The sequence below is a fragment of the Engystomops pustulosus genome, chromosome 7, assembly GCF_040894005.1.
Source record: "Engystomops pustulosus chromosome 7, aEngPut4.maternal, whole genome shotgun sequence".
Taxonomy (NCBI): domain Eukaryota; kingdom Metazoa; phylum Chordata; class Amphibia; order Anura; family Leptodactylidae; genus Engystomops; species Engystomops pustulosus.
The window spans coordinates 151,395,147-151,421,279 of NC_092417.1; the positions used below are offsets into that span (position 1 = coordinate 151,395,147).

General features: G+C 43.1%; 1 protein-coding gene across 5 annotated transcripts in view; it reads left to right on the forward strand.

Annotated features, from left to right (window-relative positions):
• Window positions 1-872: 872 nt before the first annotated feature.
• LOC140071044 (pre-mRNA-processing factor 39-like) overlaps window positions 873-26,133 on the forward strand; it is a 39,964-nt gene continuing 14,703 nt past the window's right edge. The window contains exons 1-4 of one of the 5 annotated variants that reach the window (XM_072118274.1): window positions 873-1,332; window positions 13,615-13,811; window positions 15,897-16,022; window positions 21,022-21,140. In XM_072118274.1, the coding sequence (XP_071974375.1) occupies window positions 13,626-13,811; window positions 15,897-16,022; window positions 21,022-21,140 (431 nt within the window). In that variant the 5' untranslated portion in view covers window positions 873-1,332; window positions 13,615-13,625. Of the gene's footprint in view, window positions 1,333-11,825; window positions 11,961-12,111; window positions 12,189-13,614; window positions 13,812-15,894; window positions 16,023-21,021; window positions 21,141-26,133 lie in introns of those variants that run through there. The other 4 variants (XM_072118273.1, XM_072118272.1, XM_072118276.1 and 1 more) reach the window with 4 other exon arrangements.

The window sequence follows — 26,133 nt, forward strand, 5'->3', positions numbered from 1 at the left end:
CCTAATGACTAAAGACACAAATGTGTAGTCGACTACTTTCTTTGTAGTCAGGTCACATTTGTTCCCTACCAACAACTTATTAAAGGGAACCTGTCACCAGGGACTTCATTTTCACTAAAGATAGGTTGCAGAAGCCCATCACGCCTGCAGTGCAAAAATGCCTTTTCTAAGCATTTGCATTGCAATATAATTGTGTGTTATAACTTACCTTGCAGCCTGTCCCTCCCCCACTGATGTCATCTCACCAGGCTGTGACCTCTGAGAAGGAACAGGAGGTGGAGCTGTACAGGAGCACAACGGTGGGGGCTATGCTCTGAGGAGTGAGTGACACAGACAAGTCACATGTTGTTTTTTGAAATGCATCCAATCCAAAGCCCAACCCCTGTGACTACCCCAGGATTTTGTCAGGGTGCAAGAGTAAGTTATAACACACAATTATATTGTAATGCAAATGCTTATAAAAGATAGAGAGGCATTTTTGCACTGCAGGTGTGATGGGCTTCTGCAACCTGTCTTTAGTGAAAACCTGGTGACAGGTTCCCTTTAACATATTTACTGGCATAATGGTATATCTCCTGAAGCCACTGCTTTACATCGGTGAAGGATTCCTGGTCTGTAGCATCGTACACCACAATGATACCTTTCCTGGCTGGCCGTATCACATATTTTTAGTTTAATAGTTTTTCCATCTAATTCTTTAGTCCCGATTTTAAAATCCACACTGATTATACTGATGTAACTTTCCACGTATGTTTCATCTGCAAACCTAAGCAGAAAGCAAGATTTCCCCACATCAGATTGAGAAGCAATTTAAATAAATAGTCATACTCGGGATTCATGCTGGACATGTCCCTGAACTCCCACGCCACTTCTGAACAAACACTCGCACCAGAGACCCACCACCTGCCAAAGCACAACCGGGTCCAAGAGCGGAAGGCGCCACAGGAGGAAAAAAACTGGAAAGAAATTTAACGTCTACAAAAAGAGGGTAAAAACCCCCTCTTCAGCCAGACAAGAATCGACCCAGCGTCCCGGGAAGAACCCCTCCCAAGAAAGAAAAACACGGCAGAGACATCGCAAGCCCTTGTTCTTTCTGTAGCCCCAAAATTGTTCCTCTTCTGTTTTTATCTTGAGTTCTGTTTTCAATATAGTAACGTCAAGGTACTTTTTATGGTTGGTAAAAGAACACCAACTGCTTCCAAAATGTCAAAAGAATCATTGTCATCGCTGCATGACCTGGAAGGACAACGGTCACTAAATTCTAAGATTTCCATGACGGAAGGAGGAACATTGGAGTCTTGGTGATCAGTTGCTTCACTTGGAACTGACAAGGTGCACATAATTTTACAATGTTTTGATTTAAGTTTGTGTACTTGCATTTCTTTTGCTATACATTGGGTCAGTGGAAACACAGCAGCTTCTTCTGTTTGTGCAGTTATCGGTGTTGACACCTTTGTCAACCAGTAAAAGCTTCTGAATCAGACAAGATGGTTGGGCCAATGTTGCACTGCTTGCTACAAAATAAAATTTTGCTGTATTAACAGATGTTTGGTCAGGCAAAACACTGGGTGCTGTAGAGGATGTAGGATGTGGTTTCAAAGGAACAGTAATTTCCCTAAGCTTTCTTTTCTTTGATGGGGGCTGGGGATCAGCATTTAGAGTTTGTGAATTAGATGTTTTAAGTGGAATATGGAAAACAGATGTAGATGTGTCAAACCAGATAGGGCTGTTGGCGTTTGCATGACAGAGGACACTTTTCCAGAAACTTGAAGAGCTGTTATGGGGCAAGCCTTTGTGTCAACAACCACAGTCAAAGGTTTAGTGTCGGGAGTTTTAGAAGAAGACTTTTTAAATCCAGAGGCAGAAATTACTGGACTTGATGCGGAGGATAAGGATACCATGGAACAGGAAGATGTGGTGGCAGATGGGATGTATGTGCTGGAAGATGTAGCTTCTGACCTGAATTCTGTACCCAAAAGCAATTTCAAATTTGAGAAAACAGAAGAGGGTCTTTGCAGAAATATCATAGGGACTGAAGTACTTTCCTGCACTTTAACAGGTGTACGCTGTTCTCTTTGAGTAACATGTGGTGATGCTATGAGCTCTGAAATAGCAGATGTGCTCTGAACGCTCGATGATGATACTGGAAGAGTAAAAGGTTTAGATGACTGATGACCAGAAAATCCTAAATACATTTTTGTGGCCTGACATGTAGTATTTGCAGGCGACAGAATAGTTACTGATGATGTTGTTGTTGTTTCTGTATTAGACATTTGGCTACTTTCACATGTTTGAAAGAAAACAGTTTGAGGAACCACAGGGACTAGAGTCATTTGCTGCATGGTGGGTTGTGGGGTTACCTTTGGATGAACACCCCTTGTTTCTGTTTTTCTGTCAGAGCAGAAGGGAAGAGTTGCTGACTCAATAAGCTTGATGGAACATTGGAACATAGCCCAGACACTGATGGAATATTTGTAGATCCTAAAGATAATGATAAAACTGAAGATGGATTTATGCCATTAAAAATAGTAGGAAGGGCATTCTTTTTTAAAGTTCTCCGATAAGCATCATGGTAGTAGCTATCATGTGTGAAGTGTAAGGAACACATTCTATAAACGTCATTTGCTTTTCCTAGACATACTTTAAGGACCATATCATCAAGGTCATCGCCATATTGTTTTGTCTGTTGCAGCCAGAGCTTAATTTTTTCAGGTTCTTTTGGAAAACTATGAAGAATTATAGGAGGATCTTGTTTCTTCTTTGCACGAACACAGCCATGCACAATGCAATTTGGCATGATGGAATGCCTACTAAAAAAAAAAGAAAGAAAAGCATTGAGGTATTGTTTATGTGAGAACAAAACTTTGTTGTAAATAGTTGATGTTAATCCAGGGAGTTTTTTTCCCCATATTGGGGTCAGGAAGTATCCTAAACCTATTTTGACCATTTGGCATCAGCCCTGCAGGTTTTTTTAATAATAATAATCTTTATTTATATAGCGCCTTCATATTCGGTAGCGTTTTACAAATGATAGGGGACACATACAAATAAAATACTACATTACAGAATACAAACAGTCATATGGAACTATAAGAGTGAGGGCCTAGCTCGCAAGACCTTTCACTCTATTGGCTTGTAGGATTAGCAACCTTACGTACTATGATAAGATGATGTGTAAAAAACACAATGGGGGACAATTACTATGCCAGAACCTGGCAAAAAGGCATAAAAAAGATGTAATTTATGGCTCCAAAAGTGGGTGTGACAGGGCCAGGAGAGGAACGGGCCAGGGTATGTACAATTGGCCTGATGTATTTACTATAGACTTAGAGGAGATTTCATTCCGGCGGCTGAGTGCACATCTGGATTTACTAAAAGAAGTCTTTACCTTGTACAACCTTCAAATGTAGGAAGCGCTACTGAGAAAATTAGAATCTCATTGCTTCCTATACTAACCTTAAAAGGGGTTCCCCCACTAATGACATGGGATGTTTTTTATTGAGCCAAATTAATGAATTCAATAGGAATATTGAATAGGGAAATATATTCTCAGTTTAGGTGATGAATATTTTGAGCAGTCTGAAACCGAGTATCCCCACCAAGCAGCACTTGGGGTGCCCTAGTAAGCACCCAATTATACTTCACAGACCATTAATGTCAGGTCCATGAGTCATGTGACCTTTTTGCAGATTGGTCCAATTCAGGTGTAGAGAGCTGAACAGCAATATAAAGCATAGCCACCGCACAATGTACAGCAAATAGGCAGTATTCTCCTCAAACAAAAGATCAAAATGAATCATCAATCCTAGGTAAATGTACCATACCAAGTGCCTTACAATAATGGCAACCAAAGACTTGATGTTTTCCAAATGTGTCAATTGTATTGTGCAAGAAACACACGGGGGCACTTATCAAGTGTTGCACGTGGCAGAATAATGGCGCACAATACACAAGTCTTAATAAATCCCCCCCCCCCCCCCCGCTGTGACTAGAGATGAGTGAATCATCCAAGATTCACTTCACTAAAGTTTTGCCGATCTTTTCGAAATACAGGCGGTCCCCTACTTAAGAACACTCGACTTACATACGACCCCTAGTTACAAACGGACCTCTGGATGTTGGTAATTTATTGTGCTTTAGTCCTAGGTTACAATAAACAGCTGTAACAGTTATCAGAGGTGTCTGTAATGAAGCTTTATTGTTATTATTGATTCTTATGACAACCCAACATTTTTAAAATGCAATTGTCACAGAGGCCAAAAAAGTTCTGGCTGGGATTACAATGATAAAATATACAGTTCCTGTGAAGGAAACCACAACGTTCCGGACCCCTGAAGGGTACGTAAGGTCACTCAGTTATCCTTTTACAGACACTCCCAGAACGCACGGGTTCTGAGAGGCGCAGGAAGTGATTTACAGTTGTCCACACAACTTCCGGATATGGCACAACCCTAAATCAAATCCCTGAATGGCTATAAGATCCCTCTCACTAGCCGCAGTGAGACAGAATATTATCAGCCTTATGCTGCCACCAGTTCTCCTTTAATATAAGCCCGGTCCGTAACGGGATTATATAGGGTGAGGAACCAACCCGGTAGCATGTATATAAGCGAGAAACCCGGACGTAAGATTCGTGATCGAGATAAAAGAGCAACACAGATTAGATTTTATATTTAATTGCCTTAAGGGCACACTAGACAATACAGTACACACAATAGATATATACGGTAAACAGAGTACAAATTACACGGGTAGCACCACAAGTCTAAGCAGTTTAGTTAGTTAGTTAGTTACCTTTGTGTGTGGCCTAATGGGGATGGATAGTCCACACTTTTAGATCTTCCCTGCGCTTAGTTGATGTTAGTTTCCCCCAGGACAAAAGACACCAGCCCCTTCAAGGGCGCCCGATTATATCAGGTGTGGACACACCTCTGTCCACCCTAAGGGGGGTCAATGGTCCCTCCTACCTGATATTACATCCAGAGCCCTGGAGAAGCCACAGCTACCCCATGGGAAGGTCCTGGGGTCATGGTTCTGGTATCATTGGATCCGGGTGAATCCCAGGATCGCATTGATACCAAACCTGACCCATTTGCTATGGTCCTATCCAGAGATATTGATATCTCTGGATCTAAGTATCCTAGAGCAATGAACAATGGGTTGTTATGATTTACGAAGAATAACCAATCCAAAAATGTATTTGGTGTTCTGGTGAGACGGACCATAACTTCATAACTGTCTCTATTCAACCTGGTGATGTGAAAGTTTTAATGGCTCTTTGTTTGAAACTTGGGAGACGAGGGGGCGTGAGGCCTGCAGTCGGTATGTCTGTATAGGTCTTTGAAGCCCAGCCACATGCTGGTTTTGTCAACAAACTGGCTCAATTAGGTTAATTTATGGTGGTGAATACCAGCAGGCCTCCCCTCCCCCTGGTCACATCATCACACCTCCCTCCTATAGAGGGCGCTAAGGGGTAATACCTTTGTGTTTCCCCATGCGCCCACTCACTACCTCTCTATGCCTGAGAGATACCCAGCTTCAGCATCACGTCAGTCACCCAGCTGTGGCACTGTTGCACCTCAGGAGGGACCCGGTATGCTGAAAACTGGGATGGGGTTTGGTCCCCGGGGTCCATGTGATGGACTGCCAACGGGTTCCTCCCAGGTTGGTTGCTGAGCAACTCCCGGAAGGGGTGAAGGGTTGCCCGCAGCTGGGACCTTCGGTCCGCCCGGAGCTGCTGGCAAGCCTCTACATCCGCAATGGGTTCCTCTGCCCAAACTGGACAGGGTACCATTGCATGTGGGTCACTGAGCCATACCTCCGGTGTACCCTGCTGAACTGTCCTCTGGTACAGTCGCCCTTGGTCCCAGGCCCGCTTGGAGTCTGAGTCCAAGGGGGACTCTACCACCTGCTTCTCCTTAATTTTCAGGCAAGCGTCAGCGTCTAACGCTGCCGGAAACTCCTGGCTGGACGTGGCAAGAATTGGTGCAACTGCCCCATCTTCTGCTGGCTTCCCAGGATCGATCTCCTGGCCTCTGTCTGACTTGGCAGCCAATTGGTCGGAAGGGAGGAAGGCAGTGGACCCCCAAAGGGCCTTGACGCTACGCCTGCACGTCACCGCGGCAATGGTCTCCGTGACCGCAGGTAGTGTCTGCTTCCTCTCAGCTTCCAACCCAGTCTCCAAGGCAGACAGACTGACCTGGTGCTGTGACATTCCAGTTGGGGATGGGACATGTAGCGAGTCCTTGCCGTGAAGACCTACCTCTACCGGCACTTTCCCGTCCTCGCTGACAGGCCCTCCCTCCTGAGACCACTGACTCGACGTGGTGAGAGTAGAAGAAACCCCCACGCCTTCTGCCAGTTCCTCCGGATCTGTCTCCTGGCCTCCATCTGACCTGGCAGCCACTTGATCAGAAGTGAGGAAGTCGGCGAGCCCCCGAGGGGCTTCAACGCTCCAGCTGCGCGGCCCAGCGGCGATGGTCGCTGTGACCGCAGGTAGCGTCCGATTCCTCACTGCCTCTGACCCAGTCGCCAGGGCAGACAGGTGGGCCCTGTCCTGAGACAGTTCAGTTGGGGATGGGCCATGTAGCGAGTCCTTGCCGTGAATACCTACCTCTCCCGGCACTTTCCCGTCCTCGCTGTCAGGCCCTCCTTCCTGAAACCACTGACTCGATGTGGGGAGAGTAGAAGAAACCCCCACATCTTCTGCCAGCTTCCCCGGATCTGTCTCCTGGCCTCCATTTGACCTGGCAGCCACTTGATCAGAAGGAAGGAAGTCTGCGAGCCCCCGAGGGGCTACAATGCTACGACCGCACGTCCCAGCAGCAATGGTTGCTGTGACCGCAGGTAGCGTCCACTTCCTCTCCACCTCTGACCCAGTCGCCAAGGCAGACGGACGGGCCCGGTCCGGAGACAGTCCGGTTGGGGATAAGCTCTGCACAGAGTCCTTACCTGGGCACTTCACTAGTCCCGGTATTTTCCCGTCCTGCCCTGCAAGCTTTTTCCCCGCAGCTGTTAGCCCCCTGTCTCTCCCTACTCTAGGAGTGTCAGAGGACAACAGGTAACCAGAGGCTGACAGGCCACTCCCTATAGTAGCCTGACCCTCTGCTTCGATGGTCCCCTCCCCCAAGGGCAAAGTGGGACCCATGACCCTACCCACCCCCACATTCCTGGCAGTAGGTAGGTCACACACATCAGTATTATCATTGACAATATCAACATCAGAGTCATAACAATCAATCTCAACAGTTACAGCGGCCGGCTGCATATTGCTGTCTGAGCGATCAGTCCCTGATGATTCTGGGGTCACATACTGTGACACTAGTCGGCCCAAGTCTGTTCCCAGCAGAACACTCACAGGAAGGTCAGGTGACACGCCCACCTCCCTCATGCCCCTCCCCGCACCCCAGTCCAAATACACCTTGGCAATGGGCAGTGCTGGTTCTGTTCCTCCAATTCCAGAAACCGTGAGTGTTTTCCCAGGTATCAAATCCTGTGGGGACACCAGTTCAGGCCGTACGAGGGTCAACCCAGCACCAGTGTCTCTCAGTCCCATGGCCCTAGCCTGGCCTATGGTGACGGGCTGCAAATTATCATGGGATCTCCCACCACCCCCACCCACACATAAAACAGGGGACGGTTTTAGGGACGGTACCGGGGCCCTGTGACGCTGGGGACAATTTGCTTTGGAGTGTCCCGGCTGTTTACACAGATGACATACTCGAGGTTCACCAACCGGCATGGAGAGGGAAGGATGGAAATATGCCCCCTTGGGCTTAGGGACAGGGGTAGCAGGGATGGTCTCCCTGACCGGGATGGTGTTGGTCTTACCCCCTCTCCAGCCAGCAGGTCTCCTGGTCTCCAGAGTCCGGTTGTTGCTGTATTCATCTGCCAGGCCAGCTGTTTCCAAAGCATCTTTGGGTTTCCGGTCACGAAGGTGCTGCTGTAACTCTTCCGGGCAATTCCACAAAAACTGCTCAATGGCGATTAGCTCCTTCAGCTGCTGGAAGGTGGTAAGTCCCAGTCCTGAGGTCCACTGGTCCACTGCTCGGAGAAGAGCCCTCATGTGATCAGTCCAGCTGTCAGCAGACCCCCGCTGCAAACTCCGGAGCTTCTTCCGGTAATTCTCAGGGGTTAGGTTGTACTGATGGACCAGAGCCTGCTTGATATCCTCATAAGTCAGGGTGGTCTCGCTAGACAAATAGCCGAATATTTCAAGGGCCTTCCCTCTGAGACGAGGGGTAAGGTACCGAACCCATTGGTCCACAGGCACATGGTACTGTTGGCAAGTTTTTTCAAAAGCCAGCAAAAAAGTGTCCAAGTCAGTACCCTTATCCAGCAGGGGAAAGTCCTCAGTCCGCAGCTTTGGGACATGGTTCTCCGGCAACACTGGACTAGCAGGAGCAGACTGTTGTAGCTGGAGCATCTGTAGCTGGTGTTCACGCTCCCGTTGCCTTTCTGCGGCCTCTGCTTCCACTCGCTCCCGCCGTTCTGTAGCCTCTGCTCGCTCTCGCCGTTCTGCAGCAGCCATGAGGGTCTCGTATGCAGCATGGTTCCCCGCCTGTAAACTGGACAAGGCAGCTTGCAAGATGGCCGCCGAGCCCATCAGACCATGTGGGTGGGCGGGCAGTGGGCGGTCCAATGTGGGACTGACCACTGGCGACTGGCTCCTTGGGGAGTCTGGGCAGAGCTCCCCCTCGCCTTGAACAATAGCGCCCCCCACCTCCTCCTGGTCCAACTGCGGTACTGCATCGTCCTCTGTAATGTCCACAGCACTGGCAGCATTCTTCCTGCCTTTGTTCCTACCGGCCATTATCACAGCTCTTGGTAACTAACAAAGAACTGCAACTTGATGTACCTCACACCTTACTGTAATTGCACTCTGCTTGTGTCTAGTGCTGAATCGGTCTTAAGATCCCAACACAAAAGCTGCTGTTGGCAATCTTTAGTATTTGAGAGTATGGATTACACAATCAAACACTATTATCTCGATTATCCCACCGCTTGCCACCAATGTGAAGGAAACCGCAACGTTCCGGACCCCTGAAGGGTACGTAAGGTCACTCAGTTATCCTTTTACAGACACTCCCAGAACGCACGGGTTCTGAGAGGCGCAGGAAGTGATTTACAGTTGTCCACACAACTTCCGGATATGGCACAACCCTAAATCAAATCCCTGAATGGCTATAAGATCCCTCTCACTAGCCGCAGTGAGACAGAATATTATCAGCCTTATGCTGCCACCAGTTCTCCTTTAATATAAGCCCGGTCCGTAACGGGATTATATAGGGTGAGGAACCAACCCGGTAGCATGTATATAAGCGAGAAACCCGGACGTAAGATTCGTGATCGAGATAAAAGAGCAACACAGATTAGATTTTATATTTAATTGCCTTAAGGGCACACTAGACAATACAGTACACACAATAGATATATACGGTAAACAGAGTACAAATTACACGGGTAGCACCACAAGTCTAAGCAGTTTAGTTAGTTAGTTAGTTACCTTTGTGTGTGGCCTAATGGGGATGGATAGTCCACACTTTTAGATCTTCCCTGCGCTTAGTTGATGTTAGTTTCCCCCAGGACAAAAGACACCAGCCCCTTCAAGGGCGCCCGATTATATCAGGTGTGGACACACCTCTGTCCACCCTAAGGGGGGTCAATGGTCCCTCCTACCTGATATTACATCCAGAGCCCTGGAGAAGCCACAGCTACCCCATGGGAAGGTCCTGGGGTCATGGTTCTGGTATCATTGGATCCGGGTGAATCCCAGGATCGCATTGATACCAAACCTGACCCATTTGCTATGGTCCTATCCAGAGATATTGATATCTCTGGATCTAAGTATCCTAGAGCAATGAACAATGGGTTGTTATGATTTACGAAGAATAACCAATCCAAAAATGTATTTGGTGTTCTGGTGAGACGGACCATAACTTCATAACTGTCTCTATTCAACCTGGTGATGTGAAAGTTTTAATGGCTCTTTGTTTGAAACTTGGGAGACGAGGGGGCGTGAGGCCTGCAGTCGGTATGTCTGTATAGGTCTTTGAAGCCCAGCCACATGCTGGTTTTGTCAACAAACTGGCTCAATTAGGTTAATTTATGGTGGTGAATACCAGCAGGCCTCCCCTCCCCCTGGTCACATCATCACAGTTCCGACTTACATACAAACTCAACTTAAGAACAAACCTACAGACCCTATCTTGTATGTAACCCGGGGACTGCCTGTATATGGGTTGAATCCAAATCTATTTAGTCTGAACCAATCCTCATATCAGTTTTGTTCCAAATCCTTATGATTTTTTTCCCATTGCCGCTTCCCCTGTCTGCATTACAGTAGATAGCAAATATTTACAGTATACGCTGAGTATATACGCCAGGACAGCTCTAGATATATACACTCAGCATATAAATACACATTCTGTTCAGCATACAGTATGTTGTATACTGTGTAAAATGCAGGATGCAAAGACACAGGTAACAACTTTCCTTTTTGCTGCCTCTTGCTGAGCAATGTGTCAGGGGCCCCTGCCCACTCCCCCCCCCCCATGAATTCAGGCATAGCATACAGTATGATATGTATATGCTATATGTTGTAGGGACACATTAGTAATCCTCTTAATGTATGGATGCTTCTCTATGGCAGCCATGAGCACAGCTGTCATCTGCAGACGTGTACATGGAGCCTATGGCGACGTTCACAAGGTGTGTTTTGAGACACAATCCAAAAGCTCGACCCCTGCTGATATTGCGTTATGTTGAGGTAACATTTGATAACCTAATGTCACTTTCAGGAGGTGGTCACATGGTGCGTTTGGTTGAGTTTTGAAACACATTACAACAGCTAAGGAGAGGTGATTTGCCTAATTACATTACTGTTAACATTTGTGTATGCAAAACAGTGTAAATGTGATGTTAACACATGTGTTAACAAAATTAAAACAAAAACCCATTGTTAACAGGTGCCCCCATTAACCATAATCGGTTAACCATGCCCCATTAACCTGATAAAAATCGCGTTAAAGGTGATGTGGAGAGGGGGAATAGCTGGGCTGATGCTCCCTATTACTGAGTGAGTAGCACTTTTGCCTTGCAGCACTGGAGTCCTGTGTTCTAGTCCCACCCAGGTCAACATCTGCAAAGAGTTTGTATGTTCTCTAGGTTTTCCCCGGGTACTCCGGTTTCCTCCCACACTCCAAAACATACTGGTAGGTTGTTTAGATTGTGAGCCCCATGGGGACAGGGACCAATTTGACATGCTTTGTGCAGCGCTGCATAATCTGTGCGCACTATATAAAGAATTATTATTATTATATGTAATTGGGAGCAGTTCAGGAACCGGCTCTTATCAGCGAGCGAAGCCTAATGAGCCAGCTCACTAATAAGAGCCGGACTTCCCATCACCGTGTGAACATGGCCTTACTTTGTCCTTTATGGCCACCTGCACAGGAGCATATTATGCTGTAGCTGTACACAGTATGGAAGGACGTGCTACATCTGTAATACATCACATACACAGCCATCAACACAAGGGTTGACCCAACAGAACCCAAGGCTGGTCTGGAAGAGCCCGACTTATATTAAATCCAGCACTGCCTGGGGGTCTCTGCTTGTAATGGATTTAAACAAAGACTGAAATGAAAGTTTTATTTAGTTTTTAAAAGTTTCTACTTTTCCATTATTGATGAATGTTTTATATTCCCTCCATACATATGCCGTGTATATAGATTCTACACATGTATATACAAGACTCCCTCCTCCTATAGTGCACTAGTGTACATTCCATACACATCAGCACGTATCACACCGCGCTCCTGCCAGTTACCTCAGCAGCACAGGGCGCCGCCCACAATTCTCACACCCACCACATGGTGTGCCTGACGTCATCACCCGGCGACCTAGCAGCGCGGTGTACGTGACGTCACGCAGAGAGAAGATGGAGGGTGAGTGGAGAAGTAAGTCGGGGTTTTCTGCAGCTGTTGGGGCATGAATTGTGTGGGGGCAGAGAGCACAGCCCCGCGTGCTGCCTGCTGTTACCTCGGGGGGTGCAGTGCAAACATTTTATCTACATTTATATGTAAATATTCTTGTGCTTGTATAAATCGTGCAAGTAATTTTAGCAGCTGTTCTTCCAGTGTCTGGTTACATTACTGAGCCATGGCATGAAGTGCTGTATGTGACCGGTATGTCTACATGCTTGGTACACATAAAGCAGTTTTTATGGATTAAAACAATGATCATTTATTGTAACATTTAAGGGGTATTCTCGTCTGGGCATTCACATTCAGTTTGATTAATCTGCTGTATATAAACATTTCTTCACATAGGTAAAAAATTTTTAATAACATCTATGTGAAGATAACTTATCATAAATGTGGTCATTTGGTCCCCTAGAAACAAGATGGCTTCCTCGGATACAACCACCTCACATTTTGGCAGAGGTGGCCAGACATGCGCAACTGAGTCCTGTCTGACTCAGGGCGGCTGTGGGACCTGCAGTAACTCCCGGACATTTCATATACAAAAAGCTTTTGTTTCTTTGAGCAATCACTCCAAAAAGATTTTTGTATATGAAATGTTCGGGAGTTACTGCAGGTCCCACGGCCGTCCTGAGTCAGACAGGACTCAGTTGCGCATGTCTGGCCACCTCTGCCAAAATGTGAGGTGGTCGTATCCGAGGAAGCCATCTTGTTTCTAAGGAACAACATTACTACATTTATGAGAAGTTATCTTCACACAGGAACATTTTTTTTAATAACATCAAATTGAAGAAATGTTTACATATGGCAAATGCATTAAATTAAATGGGAATGCCCAGATGGGAATGCCCCTTTAAGTCCTCAGTATGAGGCTGCGTTCACACATTGGGGCTTATTTACTAAGGGTCCGTGGATCACATTTCCGTCAGGGTTTCTGATCGCGCCGCAGGGACAGGTATTTAGAAGGAAGTTTTAGCGCACGTGATCAGATTTTGACGTAGTGGCACCGGGTTTCATGCAACACAAATCGGGGGGGGGGGGCAAGACACTGCACCTACACCAGGAGGAAGATTGTGAACTCCGTCCGATCTTATTGAATCGCGGCACAGTGCATTGTCGTGGGAAACTACAAGTATAGGTCATTTATAGAAATCCCAAAGGGGCCACATACAAAACAGGTCTTCATCCCAGACAACCCCTTTAACAATGATCACTGTTGTTTAATCCTTCAGATTTTGCAATCTTCTACTATGAGAAAGTGACCCCCCCCCTTTCCTGAAAAAAGTTTAAATTAAGTGATCTAAAGGGTTCGCATAGCAATGAAATTTATAGCTCAATCTGTAAGAAACAAGCCATCAACATACTTTGTCAATGGATATATATATATATCATTAAAACCCTTCAGATGCCTGGCATGTGTCAAACCTGTGGGAATTATCTTTAAGTGCTCCATACTGCACACAGACCTTTGAGACAAGCACACACAGTATTAGTGACTGTGTAGGGACATATCTCACAACATTGCTGGATCACAGTCCACTTAATCACCCGTGTGTTGTGACATTTTAGACTTTATATTGCACAAGTGCTCGTCACATTCTGACGTTCATTCTCTTGCTTTATTTAACAGGATCCTTCTCTATGTCCAACCGATCATCCCTGGATTGTGATGTCCTCACCACTGAGGATTGTTCAGGCAGTGATGATGAGGAAGAATCCAAAGATCCAGATATGCCCCCAGAATTTACCAATTACTTTAAAATTGCTGTCGCTAAACCGGATGATTTTGCAGCATGGACAAAACTGGTTGCATATGCAGAGAACAAGGTAAGACCATAATCTATATAAATAGCCTCATCATCATTAGAACATTTTTTTTACACCATACATAATATCATGTAACATTAAAGGGGTCCTTTTACACTATTTCTCCATGTGTTTCATGTATGTTAAAGGGGTTGAACCAACTTTGCAAGCTATTACCTATTCACATGATAAGAGATATCAATCTGATTGGTGAGGGTCTGACTGATGAGACATCCACCGATCACAAGAACAGGACCCCAAAGATCCATTCATTTATATGGTTGTGTTGTGGTTGCCTGAGTTGGGCCTTCAGTTAGAGATAGCGCTGTGCTTGGTTATATCTGACAATTCCACACAATTGAATAGATCTGCAGTACACATGGTCCTCCTGCCACTTCACCCTGTAGTGTGAACTGGACCCCTCTTCTCTTGATTGGTGGGGGTCACAGTTGTTGTACACTCAACTTATAAAGTTGGGGGAAGGCTCACAGCCCCATTGGTAACGCCCACAAAGAGGGAAGTATAGCTGGCAATATTGACCTTGACCATTGCTTCCTGTGACGCAATCGGGGACTGATGATCAGGTGCCATGATCTATACCAAATTCTCCATCTACTGCAACACATTATTATTGCGGTATATGGTAGGAGCAATCAGATTCCCTAGAGTTAAAGTATCCAATGGGGTCTTAAAAATAGTAGCCGGCCCTCCTGTTATCCTGGGCCATCTTCCGTCAGTGCTGTGCCTTTGTTTGTTTACAGAAGCAGGGCATGCTGACCCCACCACTGCTGCTGGGCACAGCTTTATATTCAGTGCTGTAGCTGGCAACCGTAAGTTGCTAGATCAGCGTACCCCGCCTCTGTAAACTAACAGAGGCACAACACTGGCGGGCGACAGAGCAGGACATTGGCAGCATCGACGAAAGTAAATATAAGCTCTTTTTTCTTTTCTTACCCACCCCTTGCTAGTAATATGTTGAATCGAAGAACCCAAACAATAAAGGGGAGATGTCATTTGGAACGAGCAGTAAAAGATGTAAAATCCGAACCCACGAGAAAATGGAGCAAATGTGTTTTTTCTGCAAAGTACAAGTTTGAAAAGCATTTTCTTGCTATCCAGTACAGGGCATGGAATATTAAATACTGTCCCTACAAAATACAATCTGTTATGCAGAAAACAAACCCTCTCACAAGTCTGTAGATTTTTGAAGATGGGGAGAGAAAAATAAAAACACAAAAACAAAGTATGGCCAAGTTGTTAAGGGGGTTAACCAGAAAACACCTGAATAGGACAAAAGGTGAGAATTGTCAAAAGTGATGCAGGTTGCAGATTAACTGCTTGGAAATTCCTAGACCTGCATAATGTTGTTTATTCTGCATGTCATTTTTGTATTTTTATTGTTGCATCACAACATTTTATACAGAAGTGGAGAAGATAATCTATTTGGGTTCTGCTTAATTGTGGACCTGCACTTTATTTTTATATACCATATACAGCCAATACAAGCCACTTACAATATTTCCAGTAACAATACTGTGTTTATCCCCGAGGGGAAATTTGATTACTGCATACAGCTCAACTATACAATACATCCAAAGATACACAACACATATAAAAAATAGAATTGGTATAAAAATTAGTAGAAAAATTAATAACTATATGTGCACATTTTCACTTCCTTACAAGTGCAAAATGTGTAAATCTGTCTTACACTTCAATTGTAAATACCTGTTACTAAAAACACTTTTTTGACTCTCTAATATATCATGGACTGGATGTTCCGAATTCTCCATCAATTTTCCTAAACCTAGCCAACACTCTCTTTTCTAACACATCATCCCAAACATCTAATTATTGCCCAACTACAGAACTTGCCCTCCTGATTCGCTTATTCAGCCTGGATTTGTCCTGCACTGCAATACACATACCCCACCAGGCAACCGCAAAGAAAATTGTGCTCTCAAATACAGTAGTGCCCTTTCTTCTCAGATCATGGGCGCTAGTTTTCACTCGCTCTTTAGTGTACATGTAACATTATATAATTCTTTTATTGGACCTTTGTTATGTTGTTTTGATGTGTAACCTTTCCTCTTTTAACTTCCACAGAAAAACCTGGCAGCTTGTAGGAAAGCTTTGGAAGCCTTCCTTATTCGTTTCCCATTTTCCCATATCTATTGGAAGAAATATGCAGACATAGAGCTAAATCTTGGCAGTGCAGAAGAGACTGAGAAGGTAAGTGTGTCCTACACCATAAAACAGTCGGTAATCTTATAGAACGGAGGGGAATTGTTAATATATATATGTGCACTCCACATACTACTTTCTATTACAGGGTACAGTTTTTGTTTGCCATTTCTCTCAGTAAAGATGTCTATTTAGCAGTGAATGTGGTCATGAGAGGGTTTACAAAGGGGGTTAAAAAAAAAATCTACTTTAAAGTTGTGGATTTTAGTGCTCGCTAGTGAAATCTTCTCTCCTGGGGGTTTCCCCATTAAGTTGCAGTTCACAATACAGTTATGTAATATCTCAGTCAGGTACACTCCACATTACTTCAAGTTTGAGAACATTAGTTGGTCTTTAGGCTTTTGCTTATTACATTAAATTGCAAATGTCCTTTACCTTTTTTTATTCTTTACATTATGGAACGTTCATGTATTGTATTCTTTTTCCCTAAAGAAATATAGTATAAAGGAATTTGTTATTGATATATGTAATATCTAAAATTCTCTGTTTTTAACTTGTACACTCTAGTGCAGTATTAAATGGGTTTGTATTCCATTTTAAGGAAATGGGTATTATCGGAGTGGGATTGCTTTGGACCCCTCACTTTGAGCAAGGACAGAGGTCTGCGTTGCGCAAGTTTCTCCTAGACTAATAGACTTAATCTGACCAAATATTACATGGGCAACCAATTGTATCAATATCTGCCATGCAGTTCTACTATTTTCCTGTAATATCTAGATGGCAGCTACGTTGTTAGGGTACAGAATCTAAGGGCCATGTTTAGAGAGGTATTGGGGGAGATTTATTAATCTGTCAGTCTTTTAGACCAGTGCAGTAAAGAACTATACGGTTCTCTGCTGCACCAGATTTATCATTGTGTCTGATGCTGGATGATAAATCTGGTGAACTATAAGACTGGTGAGTCGTATTTTGCACATCCTTTTGGTTGATCTAGTTTGTTGTGCCACAATATTGAACTTTATGGCTCACGGAATAAATTTTCTGTTGCACAGGTTATTTCTGGCTTAGGAGTCGGAAAACAGACTAAAATTGCTCTAAAACCTTTAGTAAATGTGCGCAGGGCATTTCATGTGCAAATTACTCCAGTTTTCTGGTGTAGACAGATTGATACATCTCCCCCATTGTCTTTTAAATAGAAGAACCAAAATTAAAATTACAGCAATAGATAAAAAAATATATATTTTAAAGGAAACCTACCATTTGATTTGATGCACTATGAAGCAAACATACCTTGAGATTGCTGTAGCTACACTGATCCAGGATCATATCTTGGTTAAACCCTGTGCTAAGTGGTTTTGTTGATAAAACAATTATACCATTCAGGACCTTTGGAAAGCTGGGACAGGCTTGAAATTAAAAATGGTGGTTAGTCAAGCATGCCTAGTCAAGCACTAATCAACCTGAGCTGGATCACTCATACACAGCAGCTGGGGGATGGTGCAGCAATTGATTATTCTGTCTCCAGGCACAAGCCAGATTGCATCAATCTTTCCTGCAGTCATGTGCTAGACAAGCTGTGAAGGAGCCACAGAAGCCATTATCATAATGTTATCTCTGTTTTATCAGCAAAAAGACTCAGCTCAGGGATTAACCAAGATATGATCCTGCATTAGTGTAGCTACAGCAGTCGCAAGGTATGTTTGCTTCATAATGCATCAAATCAAATGGTAGGTTTTCTTTAAAAGTACTATTGATCTGGATTTGTTAATCACAAAATTTGGGTCAAATACAAGGCCAAGTCTGCTCTCTGCTTTCCAATGTGGCCACTATCTTCCACTATGGCCAAGATGGAGCCTAGAGAAGAGGAACAACGAATGGTGGACTGCAGGAGTTATCCACGTTGCATTGTGGTAAGAGTCACCTCTCCAGCAGAATGCTCAGTATGACACTGCTCCTCAGACTGTTCTGGAGTCAGAAGAAAGAAGACAAGAAGTTGAAACATGGAAAATCTGAAGAAGCAAAGTCTCTCCTACAGTGCAGTTTGTTGCTTCAGTCTGTTGAAGTATTTCTGAAAATGAAGAGATTGTACAGGGTGGATGTTCCTCTCTGTAGTATACGGCACAATACAGTACAGTACACCCCTGTATTCTGTCACTGGAGACCCTCCACATTATCCTAAATAGATAAAAGAGAATTTTACATAATTTTTCTTCCAACAGCTTTTGCTATGCAGATACCTGGAAGATACCACCAATCAACAGCACATTGTATATGACTGTCCCCTTCCATATAAAGTCTTATTATTCCCCTTGAACTGTATAATATGCAGATATCTGTGTATTGATGCTAACATTCACTTATTATTTTCTCTTTTTTTCCTGATTTGCTGTTATGTTTTTTTTTCACATTTTGGTTTAGCTGATGCTAAAAATTATGGACCCGCTACACATGTGGTGATGATGTATGTTGGCTGTTGCATGTGTGACTGACTATGGAGGGATGGGAAAGTTAGAGGTGTCTGGAAACTGCTTCTGCCTCCATGTGCACACTTGGCCAAGCTGAGCCTGAACATTTATTGAGTGTCTTTAAGTCTGGGGTTGTGAAGAAACTTGTTGATTGGGATATGAATGTGTTTGTTGTATATAGTTTGGTGTAGAGAATAGAAAGTGAGCAGTGAGATGCATATTGTTACCGTATTTTTTGGACTTTAAGGTGCATCGGATTATAAGGCGCACCATCAATAAATGCCTGCTAAAACATCTAGGTTCATATATAAGGCGCACCTGATTATAAGAATGAATGATCAGCAGGTGGCAGACCTGTGCACAGTTCAAAGCAGCTATTGTATGTAACTATGGTTCATATATAAGGCACACTGGCCTTATAGTCCGAAAAATACGGTACTTTTTCTTTTGAATGCTGGACAACCTATTAAAATAAGGCTAAGGCCACCCAAAAACTGAAAATTTAGAGGTAATTAAATTTCATTTCAATCTAACTTGCTTTCTACAAAGACATACACAAACCATTCTTTATACTATTTAAAGGGAACTTATTATCAGGTTTTCATGTTTAAACCTAAGAGTCCAAAGCTTCTTCTATAATAAGTTATGTGGTTGCCGCTCTCCATCCTCTTGACTCATCATGGAGCAATGGCTCTCACAGCTCCCAATTTCCCCCCTCCCTTCTGACTATGTCACTGCTTAAAAGGGGTTGTCCTAGATTTAAAAAAAGAAAAAGTGTATGTATGTATGTATATATATGTATATATAATATATACACTCACCGGCCACTTTATTAGGTACACCATGCTAGTAACGGGTTGGACCCCCTTTTGCCTTCAGAACTGACTCAATTCTTCGTGGCATAGATTCAACAAGGTGCTGGTCCATATTGACATGATGGCATCACACAGTTGCCGCAGATTTGTCAGCTGCACATCCATGATGCGAATCTCCCGTTCCACCACATCCCAAAGATGCTCTATTGGATTGAGATCTGGTGACTGTGGAGGCCATTTGAGTACAGTGAACTCATTGTCATGTTCAAGAAACCAGTCTGAGATGATTCCAGCTTTATGACATGGCGCATTATCCTGATGAAAGTAGCCATCAGATGTTGGGTACATTGTGGTCATAAAGGGATGGACATGGTCAGCAACAATACTCAGGTAGGCTGTGGCGTTGCAACGATGCTCAATTGGTACCAAGGGGCCCAAAGAGTGCCAAGAAAATATTCCCCACACCATGACACCACCACCACCAGCCTGAACCGTTGATACAAGGCAGGATGGATCCATGCTTTCATGTTGTTGACGCCAAATTCTGACCCTACCATCCGAATGTCGCAGCAGAAATTGAGACTCATCAGACCAGGCAACGTTTTTCCAATCTTCTACTGTCCAATTTCGATGAGGTTGTGCAAATTGTAGCCTCAGTTTCCTGTTTTTAGCTGAAAGGAGTGGCACCCGGTGTGGTCTTCTGCTGCTGTAGCCCATCTGCCTCAAAGTTCGACGTACTGTGCGTTCAGAGATGCTCTTCTGCCTACCTTGGTTGTAACGGGTGGCGATTTGAGTCACTGTTGCCTTTCTATCAGCTCGAACCATTCTCCTCTGACCTCTGGCATCAACAAGGCATTTCCGCCCACAGAACTGCCGCTCACTGGATGTTTTTTCTTTTTCGGACCATTCTCTGTAAACCCTAGAGATGGTTGTGCGTGAAAATCCCAGTAGATCAGCAGTTTCTGAAATACTCAGACCAGCCCTTCTGGCACCAACAACCATGCCACGTTCAAAGGCATCAAATCACCTTTCTTCCCCATACTGATGCTCGGTTTGAACTGCAGGAGATTGTCTTGACCAGGTCTACATGCCTAAATGCACTGAGTTGCAGCCATGTGATTGGCTGATTAGAAATTAAGTGTTAACGAGCAGTTGGACAGGTGTACCTAATAAAGTGGCCGGTGAGTGTATATAATATATATATATATTATATATATATATTATGGCTGGGGGAGGTGGAGTTATCAAAAAAAATAATAAGCATGTTGTATTCTCATTTTCCGGCACCCATGGCACCTGTCACTGCAGGTCTCTGTTTGTTTACAGAGCCCGGTGGTGGGGTAATGACCACAGCTGCGTGCCTTCTACAGAAGGAGTTTCACTTTCTAAAGCTTTCTTTTTTACTTAAAAACAACAATGGATTTTTGTTTTAAGAGGCATTTTACTGATGACGGGTTCCCTTTTAATAAGAAACAAATGTCAATTCTTTTTAGATCACATTTCGTTTTGCCTGTAACCTGAATGGGTGGTGTGTGACTGTTATATTCCATTAATAAGTATTTTCATTGCTCATAAAACCGAAAATGCTGAAAATTTATTTTTTAATTTTTAGAAAATGTATTTTATACAAATTTTTTATTTTCTCATCTATAGTTTCTTTTTGTCTCCTGCTATATCAGGGGGGAAATCTGTTTTTTCACTTTCTTGGCAGAATATATTCACTAGGTGATTTTGGCCTATGATTACTAATGTTTGTGGTTTATGCAGATCTTTGCTCGTGCTGTGAAGGCAAACCCACTAAATGTGACCATTTGGACGAGCTACATCTTATTTTTGTTAAAGCAAGTGAATAAGAAACTACCAAAGACTGCTGAGACTTTACAAGGGTAAGGGTGATGGTAATCTATTAGCATGTGAATATATACATATACTGTATACACACACACACATACACTCACACACACATACACACATACACACACACACACATACACACACACACACACACACACACACATACACACATACACACATACACACATACACACATACACACATACACACATACACACATACACACACACACACACACACTAACCAATGTTTGTTATATAATGGTGATTGGATTCTTTTTCAATTTATAAATGGACTTATTTTGTAGATGCCCTTCCTATACAGCTTGCTGGGGTCCACCACCCATACACAAGTACAATTTACGTTGTTTTATTTTGTATGTCATTCTGATTTCCTTCTCCAGGACCATCCTTTTTGCTTATTTGCAGGGTAGGTGATTAATGTTAGAATAGTGGGGCACATGTGGTGTCTTCCCAGCTGCTTGGCTGCAGCTAGGAAAAATGTGAATCCAACCAGAAGCCTATTACAGCTGTCACTCATAGCAGGGGGGGTGGTCTATGAGCAGATGGCTCTTCCAATTCAAGCATCTCCCCTTTTGGCACTTGCAGAGCTGCAGACATGGATACACATTTAATTTTTCACAATCACGGTGCTGCTAACAACATACATAAAGGCACAAAACACCAAACACTATATGCAGCTTTGGATGATCAAAACTGTTGATTCCATTGTGAATTTTGTGGTCCTTACATTTTTGGGATTTTGTTTATTTCAATCCTTTAGGAGCTTGTCTGTCACTAAGTTTGAATGCCTATGGAATAACAAAGGAGGTGTCACTTTATCTATGCTCTGCCGGTATATGTAAAACATTTGAGGAATTAAGTATTACCCACCAATTGCCACAGGCATGGTTCTATCAATATCTCCAGCTGCCGCATGCATACAACACTCAGAATCGTGCAGGTTAGATTATATTGGGGCCTTGTGGGGCCTTGAATAGAGCGCTGAAGTCCACTACAACCAAGGGACTAATCTCCTTCTATAATGTTGTTTTATTAAATAAATCCCTAGGCAACACACATATCAAAAGCCATATTAAATGGAAAAGAGATTTAGGTCCTATATCGGATGAACAATGGTCCGACTGTTTAGAAATTGTGCCTACTTTATCTCCCAGTGAGGCCCATAGGATGTCCCATCTTCTTATTCTGCATAGGGCATATAGATCAGCACAGTTGCTATGCCACATAGGGGTCCGTAGAGACTCTAATTGCCCTAGGTGCGGGTGTGAGGAAGCCGGCATCTTGCACGTGATGTGGGGAAATGGGAAGTCTTTGGAAAGAACTACTGGAAATCTTAGGCAGGGTGTTCTCGGTTACTATCTCCTGTCTGTTTGGATTTATGGATATAGATAACTTATTGACACTTCAAACTGTGGGGATTCAGTGGTCTCTGTATCAAGTAAGGATTAGGCCACAACCTCCATCTGTGAGGGAATATATAAATAGGGTTAATAATGTAATAATTCTGGAATATAGTTCTTACTTGAACAGAAATTCTAAAGCTAAACTTTGGGGGAAATGGATGGATACATTGGGACTGCCATCACAACAGCTGCTACACATAAGAACGAGTATGCAATATCAACTCTCCCTAGCTTCACAGGCATGTTACCGATGTTACGGGATGTAGTGAAATAGGGAGGTGTGATATTCTAGGGTGTATGTGCCCTGCCCTTGGGAGCTTTCGTTATCGCATTTTGTTTAATTAAAGAACCATGCTTTGGCTAAATGTCCTTAGGTTTATTGTACTTCAGGATTGTAGGAAAATACAGGCCACGCTTGGCTGACTATGTACATGTCTCCTTATAAAGTACATATAACCGACTGTAACGATATGTTTGTGTATGTATTTGCTTATGCTATAAAATCAATAAAAACAAGTTTGATTTAAAAAAAAAGCTTCAACGCTTATAGGATAAGTATAGGTGAGAAATGTATGATAGCTGAGACCACCATCAATCAAGGGGATGGGGTCCCTGTATCATCCTCAGAATGATGCAGTGGTCACACATGTGCACTACTTCTATCTATAGGACCAATATAGAAATTGGAGTAAAGCGCTCAGTGGTGCTGAAGAGTTTGGGCTAACATTAAAATCTCATCTCAATTTTTCCCATGAGGGTTTTCCCAACTTATCTCTATTCCCACAGTTTCTTCTTACCTTACCACAATCCAGCTCTCTGTGACCCTGCTGCTTATACCTCTCTACCCCCATCCATGTTGCCCACACTTTTTCCTATTTCCCCACTTCTCAGTTTCTCATTTTCCTCTGTTGCCTCCCTTCCATTGTGCTGTATGCTGTCATCTCACTTATACCCTCCAATTCTATAAACTAAAACAGGCAGCATCCAGGAGATGGAGAGATGAGCCCCCAGCTCCAGGGTGGAGATAACATGTGGGCAATGAGCTGTCCCCTGTCCCTGATGATATTTACTCTGCCCCCGTTCTGCTGTAAGCTCCTCCCTGGAGTGGAGACAACAACAATTTTGTGGTTTTGTTAAAAATCACAATTGTTCTCCTTTGAATTGGTGCAATCTGCATTGGTCCCATAGACATTTATTCTAACCATACTGTTCATGAATGACCACAGCTTCTGGGGGTCCCTGAGAATGAAACTCCATGGATTAAACATTTTAACATAATTTTTTTTTCAATAGGTGACATGTTATTAATGGGCAAGCCACTTAAAGCAACAGAGAAGATGTTTTTATTTTATTTTAGGTGTATGTTCTTATACCCTGTTTTATTTCCACTGTTAAACTTCTATTACAATTGTATTACTTTGTATAATATGTATGTATTCATTTAATAAATCAACTTCAGTTGTTATTTTTTATCCTCAGTGATAAATGTATTATATTTAAGAAGACTGAAAGTTTAGCTTTTTTGTTGCATGTAGTTGAATGTAGTTCTTGCTTAGAATAGCTGAAGCAAACTTCAAGAGGTGCAATGGGTTATAATACAATAAGATATGTAATATGTTATAATGGGGAAACCCTTTCATTTATTTAGTATTTATTATTCCATTATAGAGATTAACACCTCCAGGATTATATATTATATATTTATAATATTATAGATTTTAATATATATTTTATATATATCTCTGAGGGAGGGGGTTTAAACAATAACTCGCTTATACTCACCATCCAACCCTGCTGGGTCCGTTTACAGAGGATGGTGGTGCAGCCCCGACCACTACTGCACAGCTGCTATAGCATGAAACTCCTGCTGTAGCAGGCCTGTGACTGTGGTCAGGGCTGCACCACCATCCTCTGTAAACAAACAAAGACCCAGCAGTGATGGACAGCACTGAGGATAAACCAGAACATGGCGAGAGGTGCATAGTTTTTATAATCCTAACCCATGGGGTGAAATGTAGTAGAAATCACCCTGCAAGTCAATACAGTAATCCACAAATAAAACCTGCAGTAATAATTGACTTTTGTTTCAATACACTTTGCTGCAGCTGTAAACTGATGCAGATCAGCCGCCCACGAAAATGACCTCCGTGACATTGCTCTCCATACAGTTCAAAAGTTTTTTTTCTTTGTCTTCCCTGATCTCATCTAATGTATTTATTATCGGTTTCTGTAATTGCCTTCTTCTCCCATTGACCTCAGTGCTACGGCTCATCAGGTCTCCAGTGCCAATACCAAACATCATTTAAGGTTTTGTTTATAAAATCTCTTAGCCCCACTCCTCAAAAAGTTACATTACTTTAGGAATGTTTATTCTTCTTTATATTTAAGCCAACTTAGTAATGCCCAGTATTCTCATTTAAACTAAATGAGGTTAGTTTTATTGTGTTTTTGTGGACCATGGGGCCACTTAAATAAAAAATAAAAAAATTAGCTCTCTATGGGACAACCCTTTTAATGTCTTTTTGTGTATATCCGTCATTGTAAGAACCTAATGTGTGTGCATGTGTGTTTGAGCGATGTATGCACTTATCTGTGTATATCCATGTCTGTGACTATATATGTATTGTAAACCTTCATTAATATTAATGTGTGCATAAGAATGCATGTGTTTGTGTGTATATGCGTCTGTTCTCATCTCTGTATATCCATATTTTATATGTGTATATGAATGTATCTATGAAAACAAAATACCTTTATGTCTGTGTCTGTTTTGTGTTAAACTTCCTGTGGGTATATGTTCTTGTGTGTATCTGTAATTGCTGTGTTCCTATATACTTTATGTTTGTGTTTATTATGTACCTATATGTTTGTAGCTGTTCTTATTTTTATTCTTGAAGCTTTCATTTAGTGCAGAAGATAGCCTGAAGTTTTATTGTGATTGTGAATTATATGGGTTTTATTCACTGGGTCATTTCACGGGTACCATTAAAGGGGTTGTCTGGGATTTTTGCTCAGTGCCAAGCACACCACTTTACACAGTACAGAGGCTGCGCTTGGTGCTCTTGGGTCCTTCCACTTGAATGGGACTTAGCTGTACATGGACAGAAGTACGTAGTGTCACTGGCCTGTGATGTAGAAGGGGCACTCACTGGAAGGATTGACGCTGGTCTGGCACCCCTGCCAATCTCCAAGTGATCACCTATCTTAAGGCTAGATGATACATTTTTGTAAAAGTGTCTGTCTATATCTAAATCTGCCGTTTGTTTATATATCTATGAAGTATACATCGAAATGAGGCTGGTGATGGATGGAATAAACTGATGTCTGGTACGGTGCCATACTGAAAAATACAAGCCCCCATTTACGTTTCCTCCTTCTGCTGTGTATTTTTATACAGCTAAAACGCTTCTCCATCAGGGACCTTTGTTGCTAGGTGTCTGTTAATTAATACAATACTGTTTGTTTATGTGGGTTTTCACATCGCATCCAAATCCATTCAGACCTATGATTGACTGCCCTTGCATCACATTACAACAACTGGAGCTGCAGCATCCTAAAGAGGGTAGTCAGCGTTGGATCGAAAGGGTGAGTTATAATGT